Source organism: Pipistrellus kuhlii, unplaced genomic scaffold (assembly GCF_014108245.1).
Source record: "Pipistrellus kuhlii isolate mPipKuh1 unplaced genomic scaffold, mPipKuh1.p scaffold_m20_p_1, whole genome shotgun sequence".
In the NCBI taxonomy this organism is placed as follows: domain Eukaryota; kingdom Metazoa; phylum Chordata; class Mammalia; order Chiroptera; family Vespertilionidae; genus Pipistrellus; species Pipistrellus kuhlii.
In genome coordinates, this window is record NW_023425404.1 from 10,049,147 (window position 1) to 10,068,287 (window position 19,141).

General features: G+C 46.6%; 1 protein-coding gene across 3 annotated transcripts; it reads right to left on the minus strand.

The window, feature by feature from the left end:
* Positions 1-383: 383 nt before the first annotated feature.
* Positions 384-17,955, minus strand: CIPC (CLOCK interacting pacemaker). Of its 3 annotated transcripts, none has more exons than XM_045578086.1 (5): positions 17,777-17,955; positions 11,916-12,103; positions 7,858-8,027; positions 6,974-7,016; positions 384-3,901 (listed from the first exon to the last, which is right to left on the minus strand). In XM_045578086.1, exons 2-5 carry the CDS (start codon positions 12,049-12,051, stop codon positions 2,976-2,978), a joined length of 1,275 nt encoding a protein of 424 aa, XP_045434042.1. In that variant the 5' UTR covers positions 12,052-12,103; positions 17,777-17,955; the 3' UTR covers positions 384-2,975. The 3 variants fall into 3 exon arrangements, with proteins under 3 accessions (XP_045434042.1, XP_045434076.1, XP_036286423.1); XM_045578120.1 differs by lacking the exon at positions 17,777-17,955 and adding an exon at positions 17,213-17,235; XM_036430530.2 differs by lacking the exon at positions 6,974-7,016 and having other exon boundaries at positions 384-3,857.
* Positions 17,956-19,141: the final 1,186 nt, after the last annotated feature.

Consider the following 19,141-nt stretch of genomic DNA (forward strand, 5'->3'; position numbering starts at 1 on the left):
GATGCCCGTCTGTTGTAGGAAGAACTTCACTCGATGTGGCTTTAGTATATGTAGTGGACAGCTGTTTTATCACTTAAAAATTCTCTGTGAAAGTGTCAGATCAGATGGAAGAAATAATTGGACTCTATTCTCCTCTCCTCCCAACCCACCCAATATAAACCTCCAAGACTCTAGGGAATACAGGCCATTCATTTGCCTTAAGATTGCTTGCATCTCCTTAAAGTTCACATCTCCTTAAAGTCTGAACAATGAATTTCTACACGTTCAGTTCAATATCTAATCCCAAACTGATGAGTACATATGTTTGATACTTAAATCCATCCAAATATTTACTCTAGGTTTCACTTAGTATTTTTACGCAGTTATAAAGCAAAAAGGCCAAATAATTTTCAAGTATGTGACTTTTATTTTTCTCTGACATTTCACAGTCAATTTCTACAAAACTTCATACTTCTTTCTTCAAAAGAATTCACATTTGGTAAAGAAATCTCTACCCTAAAGAACTCATAACTGGAAAAACACTTTGATATATGCTTGTGTTACCTTCTGCTGAAGGAATCAATAAAGTCAGACAATACTATAATCAATAAATGGTAATGAGAGCAATAAATTACAATGTCATTAAACTCCATTCCCATAATCAATTCAATTAGCAGCTTTTTCTAGATTTTTTTTTTTTTTTTTTTTTTAATATTGCCAACAAAATCTGCCAGAAGGACTGATTTGAGCTAAGAATGGCTTCACACATTCAGAAAACAGTAGCTCTGCCACGGGACATCATACCAGATCAAATCATGCATTGCTAAGACCACTGCTTCTTACAGCCTTGTGCAATCAAGGTCTTTCTGGTCAACTCCAAGGTTCCTCCATTTGCTGATCTGGCTCCTGGCCCCAATGTCTGCTAGCTTCAATGGGCTCTCCTTCCAAGACCCAGCTTCTCTTCGCCTCCCCCAAGCTCCACTAGACAACAGGCACCCATGGTAAGTACAATAAGAGCTTAGAGACTTCTAGCACTAAGTCATAAGGCCAGACAAGAGCTGTGAGGATCAACGATGGCTTTCATCATCTTTTACTGTGACAGAAGGGAAATGCAAACCTTAATCTGGGAAGAAAATTCCAAGAGGCTTAGAGCTCCAGGTTTTTCGGATGGAATAAATTTGGTTCTCAGCAATTGTGTTCAGATTTTGACACTCAGTAAGACTCATGGCTAGCGCCAGGCTGTTCCGAATGCACCTGTCTCTGTAGCTCTGCTGCCAAACGCATTCTGCCAAAAAGGAAGCTTCCTGGCATGGTGCCCAGAGCAGAACTGCTGTGGTACCGCAGACTTGGGGAGGCCCAGACAAAATACTCAAAGGAGCTAGGTCTGCTTAAAGACACACTGGCTCTGATCTGACACTCTTTCACAAAGCAAATGGCAGGTAATAATTGAGTTAATCAGGAGTCTAGAGATTTTAGCAAGTTATTTCTACTAGTAAATTGGCCTTCCCTAACTCACGCACGTTCAAGAATAAAGTGGAGGCGATCCAAAGCCTTGTAATTTTTTAAACTACGTTAGTTACCACTACCTCGCAGATATGAGCTTTAGCTTCTTTCTGGCCTTGGTAAAACTTCAAGAACATTTTCCTGTGTAAAAGCTGGTCATCTAGAAGTTATTAGGTTTTCAAGAGGATAAAATTTTTAAATGAGAGAAAAAGTCTGAAGCTTCACTGTTAGAATCCAGTTTACCTTGCTGATGAAGCTGAAAGCATGTGTGTCTGCAAATTCCCATCACAGCCTCCATTCCCAGGTGAGCTTCACATACACACCACACCTCTGGGCTTGCTGCCAAAGCCAGCACGTGGCAGAGACAAAGACGACGCTGCTCCCGCTCACTCCACGTCACTGTGCATCACACAAAAGTGTTGGAGGCGAAACTGCTAAGAATGTTTTCCAACTTTGTGGGCTTATATTTCATAACCTCGGGATGATTTTAATCCCTAGCCTATCAAGCTTAATAACCACATCGTTCTTCTTTTAAGAAGAAAAAGTGGCAGCAGAGGGTTAATTTACACCATCACTCACGCTCAGGCACCATGACGCTATCTTTAAGATTTTCACACATAAAACAGGTTGCACTGTTTCAAAAATAGAAAGAAAAAAAGCACAAATTACTGGAATCTTCCAGCTCCTAACCAAGAGATACTGACCATGTGTTTCTTCAGATGCTAACTCAGAAAAGCAATTCATCGACTATAACTCCAGATGGTACTGCATCCGTTCCATACTTTAAAAAGCTGAAGTTATTTTGCCTACCAGTTTCAGTGAAGAGAAACCTGGTTTGTGATGGAAGTGTCAGAGTTAAATGGTACCACCCTTTTCCCTTGACTTTCAAGTTTAAGAAAACAAAGCTTTAAGTCATTAAGTGTTTGCACGCTAGGCCCAGCCTGTGCCCAAAGCATTTTAGGTTTTGGCCAAATGGCATGATGCCTTCAGGAATGCAACCATGCCTCCTCTCACTTTTCTCTAAGATATTCAAGGGAAGATCTGCGAAGGGATCCTTGTCACTTACTTCCTGGCTTGACAGGTGTCATTCAGTGCACTCATCCATGTCACTGCATCTCTGATCACAGTGAGTGGGACAGTGGGAGGCGAACAGGGTTAGTGACTGGGATGGTGGGAGGTGTCAGCTAGAGTTCCACACACTCCTCTCTCCTGCTTTGCCTTGTGACCCATCTAAGCACCTGCAGGCTAAGGAAAAGGGACTCAAGGACACCCCGAATCAGAGGTCCTCAGTGGAACAGAGACATATGTAAACTGTGCACAGACCACAGGTTAAGACAGCAGCCAGGGGTTGGCATGAGGCTTCATAAGTGAACTGCTGAACAGTTTAAGAGTAGAAGGAAAAGACCTTGCATAAGCTTTGGGGAACAGGAGTAAGATAACAGCAAGGAAGTTAAAAAGAAGCTCTCAAGTAACAGGAAAGTCTGCCTTCTGTGCTATATGTCCGGGTGATCAGAGAATGCTTCTAGGTCATGACCAGCCCCCAGGGTTAGCGATGCCTGCAGCCTGGCCCAAGCCTGAGGAGCCCTGCTCTTGGCGGCCTCTATAAACAGCTGGGTCTGCTCCTTGAGCTGGTCTAGCTCCACCTGCGTTGCCTGGTTCTGACGAATCAGCTCCTTGGTTTTCAAAGTGATCTCCAGCAAGCCGGACTTGTGCAGGACCACCAGGGTGTTCTGAAAGCGCCTGTGTTTGCTGGGCAGCTGCTCCGAGAAGAGATCTGGGCTGCGGCAGAGGTGCTCTGCGGCCCACAGAGGTGAGCTATAATTAGCTGACAGTGGTGACAGGGGGGAGTTGCTCTCTACCCCGTGCAGAGTGCTGTCTGAGGCGCAGACAGGACTGGCGGGGGAAGCAAAGGTCAGGCTGGGAGCTTTAGCCACGTGGCTGCTGGACACCGGCTGAAGAGTCTGTGGGCTTCCGCCTGCCACGAGGGAGGGCACACCCTGCAGAGCTGAGTCCTCTGCCAGCTTGGCGCTGGAGGGTGCTGCAGTCGGGGGACTGGATGACACAGCACCTGCCTTGGTGGGCTCGCTGGCGGGCAGGCTCAGCCCAGGTCTCTCAGTACAGATTTTCTTCTGCGTTCCACGTTCTCTTTCTTTTGGGCTGAGGGAGAGGCCCCTTTTGCCTGGGTGTGGGGCTATTTTGGTGTAAGAATTCAGAATGGGCAAGTAGTTCCTGGAGTCGGACCTTTTCTCGCCAGCGTGACAGGGGCTGACAGGCGAGGGCACAGGCGGGTGAAGGAACAGGAGCTGTGGCTGTGCCGAGATCACTTCCAAGGAGGGCTGGACAGTCCATGACTGGAGCTGGGATGAGCTGCTGCCCTGAAAGCAGATGAAAACAGCACAGTCCTTGTTACCTGCTTCTGCTAAGGGGCAAAGCAGAGACTTACAACAATCTCATGTACAGAGCTTCTCTCACATCAGGCAGCCCTTTCTGAACAGAGTGATCAGAAATCAATTGGGCTTAAAAATCAATTGGGCCTGTCATTATAATTTCTTTTTTTTTTTTTAATCCTCACCTGAGGCTATTTTCCCATTGATTTTAGAGGGAGTGAAAGAGAGAGGGAAAGACAGAGAGAAATATCCATGTGAGAGAAACACATCGATTGGTTGCCTCCTGCATACATCCTGACCAGGGCCCAGGCTGGGGAAGAGCCTGTAACCAAGATACATGTCCTTGACCTGAATCAAACCTGGGACCCTTCGGTCCACAGGCTGATGCTCTATCCACTGAGTCAAACTGGCTAGGGCTATAATTTCTTCCTTCCTTCCTTTCTTTTTTCACTTTTCCTAAGGCAAAACTGAAGAAAATACCTATTTTTATTCAATCCACAGATGCTACCACCCAGGAAAAGAAACTGTAGGTAGATGAAGTAATGACATAGTTAAGGTCACAACTGAGGCAACAAAAACATGGGTAATAGAATTGCTTGGCATGGTTAAAATGTGCTCATCTCAAGGCTACAAATGTGACTTTACAGGGTCTGTCTTCGTTTATATCTGGACCCTCCTTTACCTGAACACAACTTTTTTTTTTTTTTTTAAATATATTTTATTGATTTTGTACAGAGAGGAAGGGAGAGAGATAGAGAGTTAGAAACATCGATGAGAGAGAATCATCGATCAGCTGCCTCTTGCACAGCCCCCACTGGGGATATGCCCACAACAAAGGTACATGCCCTTGACTGGAATCGAACCCGGGTCCCTTCAGCCCCCAAGCGGACGCTCTATCCATTGAGCCAAACCGGTTTCGGCCTGAACACAACTTCTGATTAAAGTCACATGCTGTCAGGAGTCCATAAGCCTTTTTAAGGCAGTGACACTCAACAGTCATAAAACCACTCAAGATAACAGTTACCAGGTATTGCTGCTTACTACAAGCTAGCACTATGTGTGATGTTTTACATGGTTTGTTTCCGTAACAACCCCATGAGGTAGTGATCAATTCCCTTCACAAATAGAAAACTGAGGTATAGAAAGTTATGCATTTTCATTTTTAATTAAGTACCGATTCAGAAGGAAAGTTAATAAAGAAGGGTATGGCTATCTTTTTCCAATATTTAAAAGCCAGTCCAGTTCCAACTGGTCCCAAAGATATGAGTTGGTGGGCTGGTCACTGCTGAAGAGAGCTGTCTCCCACACGTGCCCACCATTTTGCACACGTTTGAGCTTCCTCGATGTGTGGCTAGAACTTCAGGCCAGCGACAGCTCATCTCCTGACAAAAGTTGGGATCACCTGGAGAGTCCATTCTGAAGCCCTCTTGGTAATCAGATATACGCTGGATGTACGTAAGCAAGCAATGCTAGGCCTAGCACCCCTATTCCTTGTCAGAGCAGATCCAAAAGCAAGGGTCTTTCGAAGCAGAAATCAGCCTAGTCCAGCTCAGTCAGAAGCAAAACATCAGGCTATTCCCCTATTCACTCATGACCTAAGGGTGGATCTACTAGGAGGCAAATGGATCCAGAAAATTTATAATTCACTGCTTTTCTAAGCTGATTTCACTGGATTCTTCCTAATGCTGCTATGCCCATTGCTGTAGTAGATGCTTAGCTTACTGGTTCTAATTATTAGATTTTACAATACATTATTTACGTTGAAATCATCTGAGGGAATATGGGGCAAGATTTTAGACTTGGCTACAATCTCAAGGCCATTTTCCACGAAGCCTTCACATTGAAGATAAGGAAACTGAAGCCCAAGTGTTACGTAACTGTGTGCAAGATCACACAGTCAAGTGGCAAAACTGAATCAGACCTCCAAAACCAAGACATTAGCCCGATGTGTGGCTAATGTAGTTGACCATCAATCCATGATCCAGAAGGTCACGGTTTGATTCCCATTCAGGGTACCTGCCTGGGCTGTGGGCTCAATCCCCAGTGGGGGATGTGCAGGAAGCAGCTGATCAATGATTCTCTCTCATTATTGATGTTTCTATTCCTCTCTCCTTCTCCTTCCCTCTCTCTGAAATAAAAAATATCTATATATATAAAAGCCTAAGCAACTAGCTGACCAGCTGGTAACTATGACATGCACTGACCACCAAGGGGCAGATGCTCAACACAGGAGTGGAAACCACAGGCATGGAAACATGGAACAGACTGATGAATCTCAGAGGGAAGGGGGGAGGAGGAAGGGCTAGAAGAGATTAACCAAATATCTTATATGCATACTAGAGGCCCAGTGCACAGATTCATGCACAGGTAGGGTCCCTCAGCCTGGCCTGTGGGGGTTGGGCTAAAACCAGCTCTCCAACATCCCCTGAGAAGTTCCAGGTTGCAAGAAGACGCAGGTCAGGCTGAGAGACCCCACCAGTACACGAATCTGTGCACTGGCCCTCTGATACAGTGGTCGCCAACCTTTCAGACCTCAGAGACCACTGGTTGGTGACGACTAGTATAAATATAAAATAAAATAAAACCAAGACATTACACAAAATACACATATTTTGAAAAGCATATCACTGTTTTAATCTTGGAATGTGCTGGATTCTAACGTGTGAAAAAAAACAAGATGAAACTCCTAGACGACTCCATCAGGTCTGCCCGCCCCAAGCCTCCCATCTGCTGATGGAACCAGAGCCTCCCCGCAGGCCTTTGTCCTGGAGAATGCAGCTCTGCTGGAAAAGCCTACCCACTCCTCAACTGTGGGCTGTTCTCCGCCCTGGGGAGCTGCCAGCCTGCCTACGACAAAGAAGGCATATAAACACAGACACACAGGAAGGCCTGACAAACAAGGGAGCCAGAGAGGAAGACAGGGAGAGAAAGAGCCGGGAGAAAGGAAACCCTGAGAAGCATCACAAACTGATGAGGTCTGGACAAGCTCATTTGGGTTCCATTACATGTCTTTATCCTCTCTCTTCATTTCAATAAGCAGAGCTGTTTTTCCTGCTGAGGTGATTTGTCAAGCAAAAATGTTCAAATTCTTTGTCCAAACTCACCAGGTTGCCTTGTTGAAAATCTGTTTGTGTTCCTCAGAAATAACTAGGTAATAGTTAAGACGTCAGGTTTCCTGGCAGGCTACAGCCACATATGTTCTTCTACCTGAGCTGGAATGTCAGCAGCATAAAGCCAGTTTCAAATGTCCTAGCTTCCAGCAGTCTCATCAATGGCCCCATGAGAGAGCTGATATATTTTAGAGCAAAGCAGGGTAAGGTTAAGTGTTCTTAAACCCAGTTCATCTGATTAAGTTCTCTGTTCCAAACATGGGGGCTTAGATTGTCATCTAAATCTTTTCTTGCATATCTGGACAATAATCACATAGCATACATAGTTATGTAATCAAGCCCCCAACGGTGTGTTTTTGAGCTCCACAGCAATGCCGTGCAGACTCTGCTGGGGCAGCCATACCTTTAACCAAAGAGCTTCTTTTCCACTAACGGCATGTCCTTGGCTGATGACTAAGAAAAGGCTCTGAGTGTGACAGGAGAAACATGGAAATTGCCTCCACTTCTCAAACAAATGAATGCATCCTACATTTCTAAATTCCCAGGGCATTTCAAGTTAAAAAGAGATTCTTTTGTTTATACCCCGAATTCTGTCATCTGTTAATGCACTATGGAAGTTATGACATTTCTGCTTGGTTCTTTTATACATGACTAAAGAATTCCGGTGTTCCTCTGGATAAACTAGGGATCCAGAAATAAAATAGTCTTGCTGTCCTGGAGTCCTTTTTAAAACACTGTCAGTAGTTGAAAGGAAACATCCTTTCCCTAGGACAGAGTACTCGGAGGCGTGGTTCTAGTGCTCTGCTCCTAAATCAATCCTGGGCCGAGGGGAGCCTCGCGCACAGGAAGCCCAGGCACTTGAACTTGCACCCCCTCACCTGTTTGACCAGCACGTTCTTCATGACAACCATGGGGGACAGAGCAGGGAAGGCACTGCTCGCAGCCTTGGAGTTCAGTCTTGGCCGGTCTTCCCGGCTCCAGCCTAAGGCGCTCAGCATGTCCTCCGACTCCATTTGCTCCGCCGAGCTCAGACATTCCGAACTCCCATCTGGTGGCAGGAAAACGGACAGTTCACCTGGGCTCTCGGCTGGAGGCTGGTAACCAGGCCTCCTGGGGAGTGGTGGGACACCTTGAAACTAAATGGAACATTTGTGAGATGGGTTTTTGTGAATTTTTTTGAGGAGCGGTTCTTTAACTTTCATTGGACTCTCAAAGGCTTCCATAATTATCACCTCTGCCCCCAAAGATTGGGAATGACTGCCCAAGGACTCCTTTCTAATTCTTATAGACAAAAGCCTGCATCAGTTCAGGTTCCTGTGAAAGTAATCATCACCAGTCTACAGAACTGGGGGGAAGGCTTCAAAGTTAGTTCATTTCATTACTTTCACATTGATATTCCCCCCCCCTTCCTCTCGGAAATAAATAAAAATACGTATATTGTTAAAAAAATAATACAAAACCTCAAAACTTATATCCATGCTGAAATTAAAAGAGTTTCTTCCTAAGTTTTCTAACTGTAAATTCTGGATAAGTTAATCAAAGCTGAGGTTTAAAATGTGTCTGTCATTGTTGTTCCCTCTACCCAGTCAGACATCTCCTTTGTTGCTGTGTCTACTGAGACCCTGCATATTGGGTGATAGATACTCTCCAAGGCAAAGAAAATAAGAACACCCTCCATGAAATCCATCAGAAAGGACTTATTTAGCATCCACTGGAGCATACCCAGCGACTGCTATAACCCTGCTCGGAGGGGTCTGGGGATACCCTAAATCAGGGGTCCTCAAACTTTTTAAAGTGGGGGCCAGATCACGGTCCCTCAGAGAGCTGGAGGGCCGGACTATATGAACTACTAATTCCTACTGTAACACCTCGGCTGCGCTCACTGCCCAAAAAACCTGGCGGACCGGATCAGACTCCTCTGCGGGCCGCATGTGGCCCGCGGGCCGTAGTTTGAAGACGCCTGCTAAATGCTCATCAAGAATCACAGAGTCAACTAGATGAGGCAGGCCAGAATGTAACTTTAATTTAAATGAGTACAACTGTCAACACTTGCAATTAAGTCAGAATCTACAGTGATGCCTTTTAGAAATTACAAATGTGAGAGTCTTCCCCTCCACCTACTGAATTGATTGATCTGGTACCCAGGCAGAAATATTTCCACAGAATACCAAGGGCAACCTCTAGTCAAGAACCAGTAGGCCAGAAACAAAGGCCTCAGGAGCTGAGTACATACCTGGTACCTGGGTCTTGGTTTCTAAATGCCATTCCGCAAGAACAGGAAACCTGGGCTCCTTAGATTCCAATCTTAGGCAGGGAAGGTACAAAATGAGCCTGGACATCTTATTGTCCCAGAAAGCAAGGAAGTACTCAAACACAAATGGAAGCATGTCGAAAAGACACAGGAGCTAACTGGAAGGGACTCCCACTGGCCCAATCTGGGACAATCTGAGTATCGAAAAGAATAATAATAATGGATTGACAAACTGAATTACAAAAGAATTCCATGAGCCACAGTGATACTCAAAGAAAGGGTTGGAGGAGAGAAAGTGCTTCTTTACAGAAAAATGACAGCTAATAAAATGTATAAGGGATAACAGAACTGGGTCACCATTTTAAAGCACGAAGTGGTGACTGATTTGGGCAAAGAACATAAATGGATGCCAAAGCCACAGGTAAAGAGTTTGTGGGGGGTGTTCAGGAGGCAGCAGATCGATGTTTCTCTCTCGTCGATGTTTCTAACTCTCTCTCTCTCTCCCTTCCTCTCTGTAAAAAATCAATAAAAATATAAATAAATAAACAAACAAACAAATAAATATCGCTGATTAGCTCTAGCTGTTTTGGTTCAGTGGACAGAGAGCCGGCCTGCAGACTGAAGGGTCCTGGGTTCAATTCCGGACAAGGGCACATGCCCATGTTTCTGGTTCAAACCGCAGTAGGGAGTGTGCAGGAGGCATTCAATCAATGATTCTCTCTCATCATTGATGTTTCTGTATCTCTCTCCCTCTCCCTTCCTCTCTCAAGTCAATAAAAACATATTTTTTAAGAATCACAGATTACATCATTCACCAAGTGACTGAAATAATAACTCAGACAGTGATGAAATCGCTGGCACCTGGCCCAGAGGTGGCTGGAGGCATTCACTGGGGTCACTTTCTGGAGCACAACCAGTTGGGATTGGTGTTAACACTGCCTATGTCTGACTAGCATAACACTTCCTACAGCACTTCTACAGAATAAGGAAACTACCAGAAACACCATCCAGACTGTGGGACATACTACATCACAACTGCCTGAAGCTGTTGGAAAGAGATGTACCAAAATGTCAACAGTATTGAGGAAAAATGGGTGTTGGGATGATAGATAATGCTTATATTTTTCTTTCTAAGTTTCTACATTTCTAAGCTTCTACAATGAGCATGTATCACCTTTGTGATATGAAAAACGGATGAAAACAAACTTGACCTTAAAAAAAGAGAGACAGTAAGCCTGCAGTGTTTCCCAAACCTGTCTGATTACATAATCACCAGACACAAAAATAACCCCCACATTCCAGGCCCTCCCCCAAGACCTTCAACATCACAATGTCCAGGAGCGGGGTCTGGCGAGCAGTATTTTAAACAAATGCCTCAGATGAGTCTCATGATGAGACAAGCTCAGGAAACAATGCTAAGCGACAGAGAAGAAAAACCAAAGGGCTACACCGGCCCTCGCTTCCCGACTGTCCTTATTCTAATCCCTCCGTCAATAGGTGCTCGGTTCTTCTCTGAGCAACAGTCTATTTATAATTTGGCTTCTCACACAGCCTCCCTACAGGGAGGAAATATACCAATCTAAGGAGGAGGCAGATCTAGCATTCCAACAGCTGTATTTCTCAGTGTAAGTTAATAAATCAGTAGCATGGACTGATTGGTCTCTCTGAGGCTGATAACGTAAGTCTTCTTCTAGGAAAAGGCTCCATCCCAGGGTGCTAACCCAGCCAGAATCCCCTAGCTCACCTTTCTGCATTCCCTGGGCCAAAATGTTGACACTAGAGCCATGGTATACTGTCAAGCCCCTACTCTCAGACCTGGAAATAAAGGCGCCTCAGCACAAAACTGAAAGGTTCACTGGGTATGCAGCTAGCCCTTTCAGGTAAGGTTTGGACAAACTAGTAAGGAAAACTGACCTCTTTCTTGTCTCAGATAGTACTCAACTTTGGAATTGGGCCAGAAGGCTCTCAGTCCAAATGCGAAATGCATGGATATGGGGAGGGTGGGTTGTAGAGGGGAAACATTTTTTAAAAAAGCAAAATTACTTTCTTAGCAAATAAGTTATTTTTATCAAATTATATACTCTTTTGTTTTAATTTTTTACATGGTGACAACATGCAGTCTTTTTTCCTGCAATGTAACTATTCCTATGGAAAAGGAGTGGGGGGGAAAAACACAAAGAATTATGAGTACTTAAATATTTTTCCAGTAACCACTTGCAACAGTTGTAAGATTTAAAACTGAGTTGAAAAAAGATGTCAAATCCCCTGGTCAGCATGGCTTCATGGTTAAGCATTGACCTATGAGCCAGGAGGTCCTGGTTGATTCCCAGCTGGGGCACATGCCTGGGTTGCAGGCTCGATACTCAGTGTGGGGTGTGCAGTAAGCAGCCGAACAATGATTCTTTCTCATCATTGATATTCCTCTCTCTCTCTCCCTCTCCCTTCCTCTCTGAAATAAATAAAAATATATATATTTTAAAATGTTAAATCACTCCTTCATACTAACCCCGTGGTGACTCTGATGGGGACCCTGCCATATGGCACCAGAATTGTCATTTTAAGAGATCAGATATTTATTTATTCTGTATGTGAAAGTTTCCCATCCCTATCACACAGGGGTGTTTGAGGGAGGACCTCTTTCAGATAATCATTCTTTACAATGTAGAAAGAACAAGGTATTTTAACCTGAAAACCCAGAGTCCTTGTCTGACTCGGCCGCTGCCAGGCCGAGTTGCCGGGCCACTTTTTTCATCTCTGTGCCTTTGCCTAGTTTGGCCGAGAGTCTTCTGGGGCTCTCTCTGGACGGGTTTTTCCTCTCCATGTTTTACTGGGCTGGAAGAGGGTTCACCAGGACTCTTTTCATCTGGGCTGCCCTGTGAAAACAATTACATAAGAAGTCACTCACAGACAGCTGAAACAGGTGACTGAAACGGTGAGTAAAGAAAGGGCAAAGAACGTTGGCCGCACCCACTTCCCCTGCATTTTCTCAGAGGTCTCAACCCAAAGGGCTTCCACAGTTCACTGAGAGGTAGAAGGGCTTCCACCCAAAAGAGGCCCACTGTCCCCTCCCTGCCCTCTCCATCTATTACAAATTCAAGGCACACACCACAGTCAGTGGAGGCTTTGAACGGCTAACAAAGGCACACTTGATTAGGTTTCTGGACTGGGTACCGCACCCTGCTCCCTGAGGGAGGAGAGCAGGGGGAATGCCCATCTGGGACAGGCTTGCTTTCCCCGGTTACTGCCACTCCCGGCTTACTGCCACCTCCCCCAGTGTGCTTCTCAAATGAACCTTTCACGTCTTTGGGTGTTTTACTGAACAGAGGGAAAACAACTCCATTTATATGCATGCTACTTTTTGGCTTAAAAAGCACTTTTATGCACAAATAAGATCATATGGAATAGTGCTTTGCTTCTATAAAAGTCTACATTATTGCTGTTAATTTTATCTCACTTGACTCTCATGTCCCCCTCTCTTGCTATCCCATTTTACAGAAGAGGAAGTTGAGGTTCAGATAAGTTACATTCAGTCCTTTAAAAATCTTTATCAAGTGCCCATTATGAAGCAGGAATCATGCTAGGACTGGGGATACAGGGTGAATGAGACATAGTCTACCTCCCTGAGCTTACATTCTAGAGTTAGATAAACATTAATCGAATAAGCAAACAATTACTATTTTGGTAACAGCTATAAAGGGGGAGGGGCTAAGAGTCTGGGGGACTGAGAAGGGAAGGCTTTCCTGAGGAAGTGACATGTAGCTGGGTCTGGAGGGAGAGACAGAAGTTGGGGAGTTAAATGGGGGAGGGAGCGGTGGGTGTGGAAGTCTGAAAGCCCTAAGGGAGAAGGGAGCCTGACACACTCACAGAGCTGGGAGGCCCAGGAGGCCAGGGCTCAGTGCAGGGGGCAGAAGGCCAGGTGACATGAGAAGAGTTGGTGTGGGCCAGACAGGCAGTGCCTTGTGAGCAATGTTGTAAAGACTTTGGGCATTAAGAGCAAAGAGAAGTCACAGAGGGATTTTAACCAGAAAAGTGACAAGATCAGATCTGCATTTTAAAAGCATTTGAATGCCGGAAACTAAACTTAGGGAGAGGCCAGAGTGGCACTGAGCCCATCTATATACATACTACTGTGTAGTCCCAGTGACTTAAGGTGGTGGCGGTGGACAGGAGAGAAGTGAACAGATTGGAGACATTTATTTAGAAGGCTGTCTTGATGGGGCTTGGTGATTGTATGTTGGAGGAAAGATGGTGGAGCCCAGAAGAGCCCAGAAGATATATGGTGAGGTGGCTAGGCAGGTTCATTTTAGGTCATGAGAGAGATGCGACTGTGGGTCATCCCAGTGGAGATGCTTGGTAAGCTGCCACATGTCCATGCTGAGAGCCCAGGAAGAAGCCTAGATTTGCCCCAGCGATAGCTAGTCCGCTGCAGATCCATAGCTAAGCTAACAGTGCAAAGAATTAGATGAATGAGCCCTTCAAAGGGCTGGGAGAAGCTGAAAGCATTTCAGATATTCTAACAAGGCCATCTGAGGCAAAGAGGAATGGCAGCAAGATAACAGCACAAGGGCTATCACAGGGCTCAAGACAACAGGACAACAAGGAAAATGACAATAATAAAACCGCCTAATGCTGATCTCAATGTCTATGTTCCCCTCAGATCCATATGTTGAAACCCCAAAACTGATGGCATTAGGAGCAGGCCCTTTGGAAGGTGCTTAAATCATGAGGGTGGAGCCCTCATTAGTAGGATCAGTGCCTCGTAAAAGAGGCTCCAGACAGCTTAGTCCCTTCCACCATGCAAGCACCCTGATCTCAGACTTCCAGCCTCTAGAATCACTAGCAATAAATTCCTGTTGTTTGCAAGCAACCCAGGCTGAGATATTTTGTTGACTAGAACAGTAGGTGTAAACAAAGCCAGGCAGCATTGTAATTCACAGTCCACTCGCAGCTCCATCCACTTGTCCTGAGTGCAGAGAAACACAGCCCCTCCGCCCCCTCCAAACAGCACTGTATCTGGAACACCCTGAAAGGCCAGCGCTGAACTTTTCTGCCCATCAGGATCTCATGCAGAACATCAACTACTCCAGAAGTAGAAGAGGGATTCAAAATAAAGTAAAATTAAATAGAAGACAAGGATGCTTCACAAGTGTCCCAGAGCAGCCCTCTTGTTCACACGTTTGCATACAATGTAAGTGGGCAAAAGGGAACACACACCTATCTGAATGAGACTGAATCTTAAACAATTCCAAGTACAGAGTACTTTGTACCATACAAACTGAGTCCATTTAAAGGAATTGATCTCCCCATGTCAAACTAAGCACCCCTTCCCAGGTCACAGGGTTAGCCCTTAGTGCACAGAAGATAAACAATGGCACTGTCACATCTTGTACAGCACTATGCACAGACAACATCTCTCTATTGGACGGCCAGGAAGTTCGACAGTGCAGCCTAAAAAAATAAGACTAAACTATATAAGTATATCTCTAATTAAATCAGAATCCATTGGTATGAAAATCAAGAAATGTGCATGTAAAGGGAATAGGAGGTTTCTTCAAAATGGAAGTAGATGTCGCTTTTGGGTGAACAATCAGATGTATCATTCAAGTCTGACCCTACTGTTGATTTAGATTAGGAAAGCAGCTCATGTTAGTTGCAACTGAGTAAGAACTTGACAAAAGTTTCAAATTATCTTATGAAATACTGATTATTTCATGGGTATTTTAGATAAGGCATCCCAATTTAGCCTTCTACAACCCTTGTGACAGGAGGAGAAAGGTCTTGCTATGGTTATTAAAATGTATTCAATGGAGCTCCAGAAAGATACACAGGAATTTATTCTGGCCAGTTGAGAATATGCAGGACAACATTGAGTGTGACATAAAAAAAAAACTGAAACACTGGCAAATTGGTTAAAAGGAGAACAGATGCCAAAATTTTAGATCCTGGGGAACTGGCGGCAGTCGGAGGTAAAAAGCACTTTAGAATAGTAAATGAACGAGGTTGGATGTGAAAGTGACTAAAAGTGTGAAAGCCTCTGTCCTAAGTTCTGCTCATGCAGCAGGAAGCCTGAGTGCCCAGGGACGTTCAAAAAACACGCAGAATGAAGGACTACATCCAACTGTGACCTCTGCTCTGAGGGGAGAGGCACTGAGGCCCCTCTGCACAGCACCGACGAGGCTCTCTCCACCGGAGAGAAGCAGGCAGACGGCACTGACTACGGCTGCTCTCAAACCCAGGGACACACACATGGCAAAGTCTGAAAACCTCAAGATTTTCTTCTTCCTCGGCGTTATTTTACTCATAAACTGGCTAGGGGTTGAAAAATGGGTTACGAGGACTCTTTCCCCATCCCCACGTAGGAGTCTGTGCTGAGATTCTTTCTCCTTCCCCACGTGGGAATCTGTACTTGTTCTTTAGTGAATTTCCACCTTTGCTATAAAAAAAAGGAGGGGGGAGAAAATGGGTTCCCATGCTCTTACCCACTGTGCCATCTCTGCTTCCTAGCACAGCCTGGAAACTACCACCACCACCACCACCACCCACAAACATCTCAGATGCTCATGAGCCTGACTGCACTGCACTATAAGGACTCCCACTGAAGCTTCCCAAGCTGTCAGAATCGATCCTGACTGGGCCTCTTAATAAGTAACAGGTAACACAGTGTCCAAAGGTTCCCGGAGAGAACAGTACGTACTAAAACTTATCATGGAAAGGGAACGTAAACACAGAGGCTTATATAAACAGGCATAAGATAAAATTCTAACAAGTGCCTCGCACTTGGCTCTTACTTCCATTTTTGCACTTCTAACATTAGACTCTAATTATTCGTCTCTTCAACCTCAACAGTTTTTTTTTTATCTTTGCAACCTCAGCTCCCAACAATATGTGTGAGATACTCAACAGAATAAATGCCTACAAATCCCCTCTCCTGCTGAGCTTGCTGACAGCCCTAGCATCTTAGCTGTCACTGAAATACCTGAACAGCTTGAAGGTCAAGAGTCAGCATTTCCATACACCATAGTTACCTCAAGACTGAACTTCCAGCTCTGGTCTCCTGCAGGAAGATCTCTCACCTACCCCTTATTCTAAGATGAAAACTCAGGGATAAACCCATCAGCCAAATTAAAGGTTGGTCTAATCCAAAAACAATCTCTATGATGATTTCGGCTTATGAATAATAATAATTTAAAAAAGGACACCCAGGTTTACAAGGAAAGGATCTGAAATGTTGCTCTGGGATCATTCCTTTTATAGATACTTGGCAACTTTCCCGAGAGCTCAAGTTTCCTTTAAAATGTGTCACGTGTCTAACACCCCTGCATGGACAGAGTTGTGAAGAGAAAGTCCAAGCAGAGACTTAAACACAGTCCAGTAAGCAGGTCATAAAAAATTGAGGCCTGGAAGTCCAGAAAACCATGAGTAATGCCAGTTTGAATTATGAACGCGTTACAGAAGTTGTTTTCCCTTGGCCTGCATATTTGGAGATACCATACTTGGGGAAATGTCTGTGTATTTTAACAGGGAACAACCCGTTTACCTCCCGGTTATACCTAAATCTCTTAACATTCATCTTTCCCTTCACATCCATTTTTATTCTTCAACGTGGCTGCAAAAATTCATGTCAAAGATCCCAAACCCCAATCCCATACAATGTCCTGTTTGGCACCTGGTAGGGCTCACTCCATTCTCTTTTCCAAAGAGCATATGATCAGAGAACTTCCCTCAAGCTCCCTGCTTCCAGCAGCAGTACCCACTCCCCATTCGCGCCAGCCCACGCGCATCTGTGCCAGACAGCAGGCCTACCCTCCAGGCACCCGAGCCTGCCAGCTAGCTCAGCAGGGCAGAACTGGGCAGACCGTAGGCCTGTGCTGTGACTGGCATACCACCAGCTGCCCAGGGCAAACGCCCAGGCCATGCAACCTGCCAGGACTTGGGCAATAGCAGGGAGCCTGATTTCGGCCTGGATCAGAGCTTCCCCCCACCGACTTACCCAGTTTAACTGCATGTCACTTCTTTCCCATCTCCCCAACCCCTGGCACCATGCCTGGCCACCTGGCCACCCAGGAGAAATAACCAGCCAAGTGAGTGACAAAGACAGCACACCTGCGCCTCGGACCCAGGGACCCAGAACAGGACGCTACCTCCAACCCCAGACTGGAGTCCCAGGACCCTCACCAGGTCACCGACTCCCGCACCCACTCACCTGCCCATTGCCTGACCGAAGCCCACAGCTGTTACCTCCAGGGCTAGACCGGGGCCCACCTGCCCTGAGGTCTCACCCCACCGGCCTCCACACCAGCCCCCTCTCGGTCCTCGGCCCCCTCCTCAGTCTCGATTCTCGGTCCTACCAGGACCTGCCCCTCAAAACTAAACCCACCATTAACGGGGGGAGGGACGCACGCCCTCTGCTCCCACCATTTGCCCCTCCGTCCCCCACAAAGTCCTGATTTTACCTCGCGACCCTTCTTCGTTCCCCTACTCCCACCTCCTTTCCCACGCTCCTCGCCCAACCCCTCTCCCCGTGCGCCCGGTCCTTCCTCTCTCACCTCGGGCCGGGGTCGCGGTCGCCACTCCAAGTACTACAGCCGGCGGGTCAGGTGGCGCATGCGCCAGGCCGGGCCCGCGGCTCCATGACAACCCAGCCGTCGCCGGGTCTGGAGCAATCCCGTCGGCCTCCCGCCCCTTTCTCCTCCCCCGCCCGCCTCCGGGGCGGCTTCCGCCAGAACCACGTGACCGGCTCGGAGGACCCGGCACCATGGAGACTGCTTGCTGTTCTCCTAGAGGAGCCCCTTAGAGGCGCGCCCTGTTCCTGCCTCCGCCGGAACGCGAGCCCCTCCAGCCACTCAGGGGGCGCGGACGTCCCGCAGAGGCCGGCGCTCTCTCCGCGGAGGGCGGGCGTCTCTATGGTTTCTTCCCAGGCCCCGCCGCCATTTTGAGCGGGGGACCTTGAGCCCCAAGCGGCTGGGGTGCGGTTTTGGGACGAGGCTCGGAGAAGTTTCTGGCAGACACGGCAGGAGGCACGATTCTCCTGCGGGAGCGGGTGGAGGTTGGCTTTCGTTTTGTACGCCGGGACACCGTTCGCGTCGGGGCCCAGGAGAGGCCATGCTGACCGGCACGCGCGCCCCGGGTGGCGGCGCCCCGCGTGGGAGGACATGCGGCCAGCCTCCGGCCCCCTCGCCGGCGGGGGCGTGCCCAGCCGCCCCGCGCTGCTCACGTGTTTGCCACGCCTGTCTGGGCTGTGGGTCAGCCTTCCCTACTACCCTGCCTACTGACCAGGCGGGGACGCGGTCGGTGTTTCTGTGGGAAGATTTCATGTAATTGGTGTATAAGTTACTTTGGGGACTGCTAAGATAGTAGGTTTTTAAATGGACACTGTTCTTTCTCCAGCCAGTTCTCAGTGAAGCGACATAACGAAGACACTACAATCTCTAAAGAATAAAAGGGTTGCCCTCGCGGGTTTGTCTCAGTGGGTAGAGCATCGGCCTGCGGCCTAGCCAGGTTCAGGTTTAGGTTCAGGTTCAGTTCCGGCAGGGGGCGTACAAGAGGCAGACGGCCAGTGATTTTCTCCCATCATTAATGTTTCTAACTCTAATCCTCTCCAGTCCTCTCTGAAATCAATAAAAATATATATTTTAAAAATAAAAGGATTTGGGATCAGTTGAAGTAATGCTTTGAATCAGCGTTGCTTATCATTTAGAAAATATTCCTTTACTAGTGAAAAGGAGGGGACACGACTTAAAGAGACTGACAGGAGGCAAGTTCTAGAGCTGCCCTGTCCATTAGGGTAATGCTAATCTTCGGAGCGTATTGAATTAATTAAAAAGTGTGTGTGTGTGGGGGGGGGCGCTTCTTAGATATATAATATACAACTCTTGGTCTGTTTGGGACTGATAAATTGCTGGCCTCGCCCT

Bases quoted from the DNA above. Each gene is read 5' to 3' on its own strand.
- CIPC (XM_045578086.1), bottom strand. From the start codon at position 12,051: ATGGAGAGGAAAAACCCGTCCAGAGAGAGCCCCAGAAGACTCTCGGCC. The intron at 8,028-11,915 runs GTTAAAATACCT...TCCTGCCACCAG, and splicing joins CAAGGACTCTGGGTTTTCAG to ATGGGAGTTCGGAATGTCTG. The intron at 3,902-6,973 runs GTGAGTTTGGAC...TTTGCCCCTTAG, and splicing joins ATTTTCAACAAGGCAACCTG to CAGAAGCAGGTAACAAGGAC.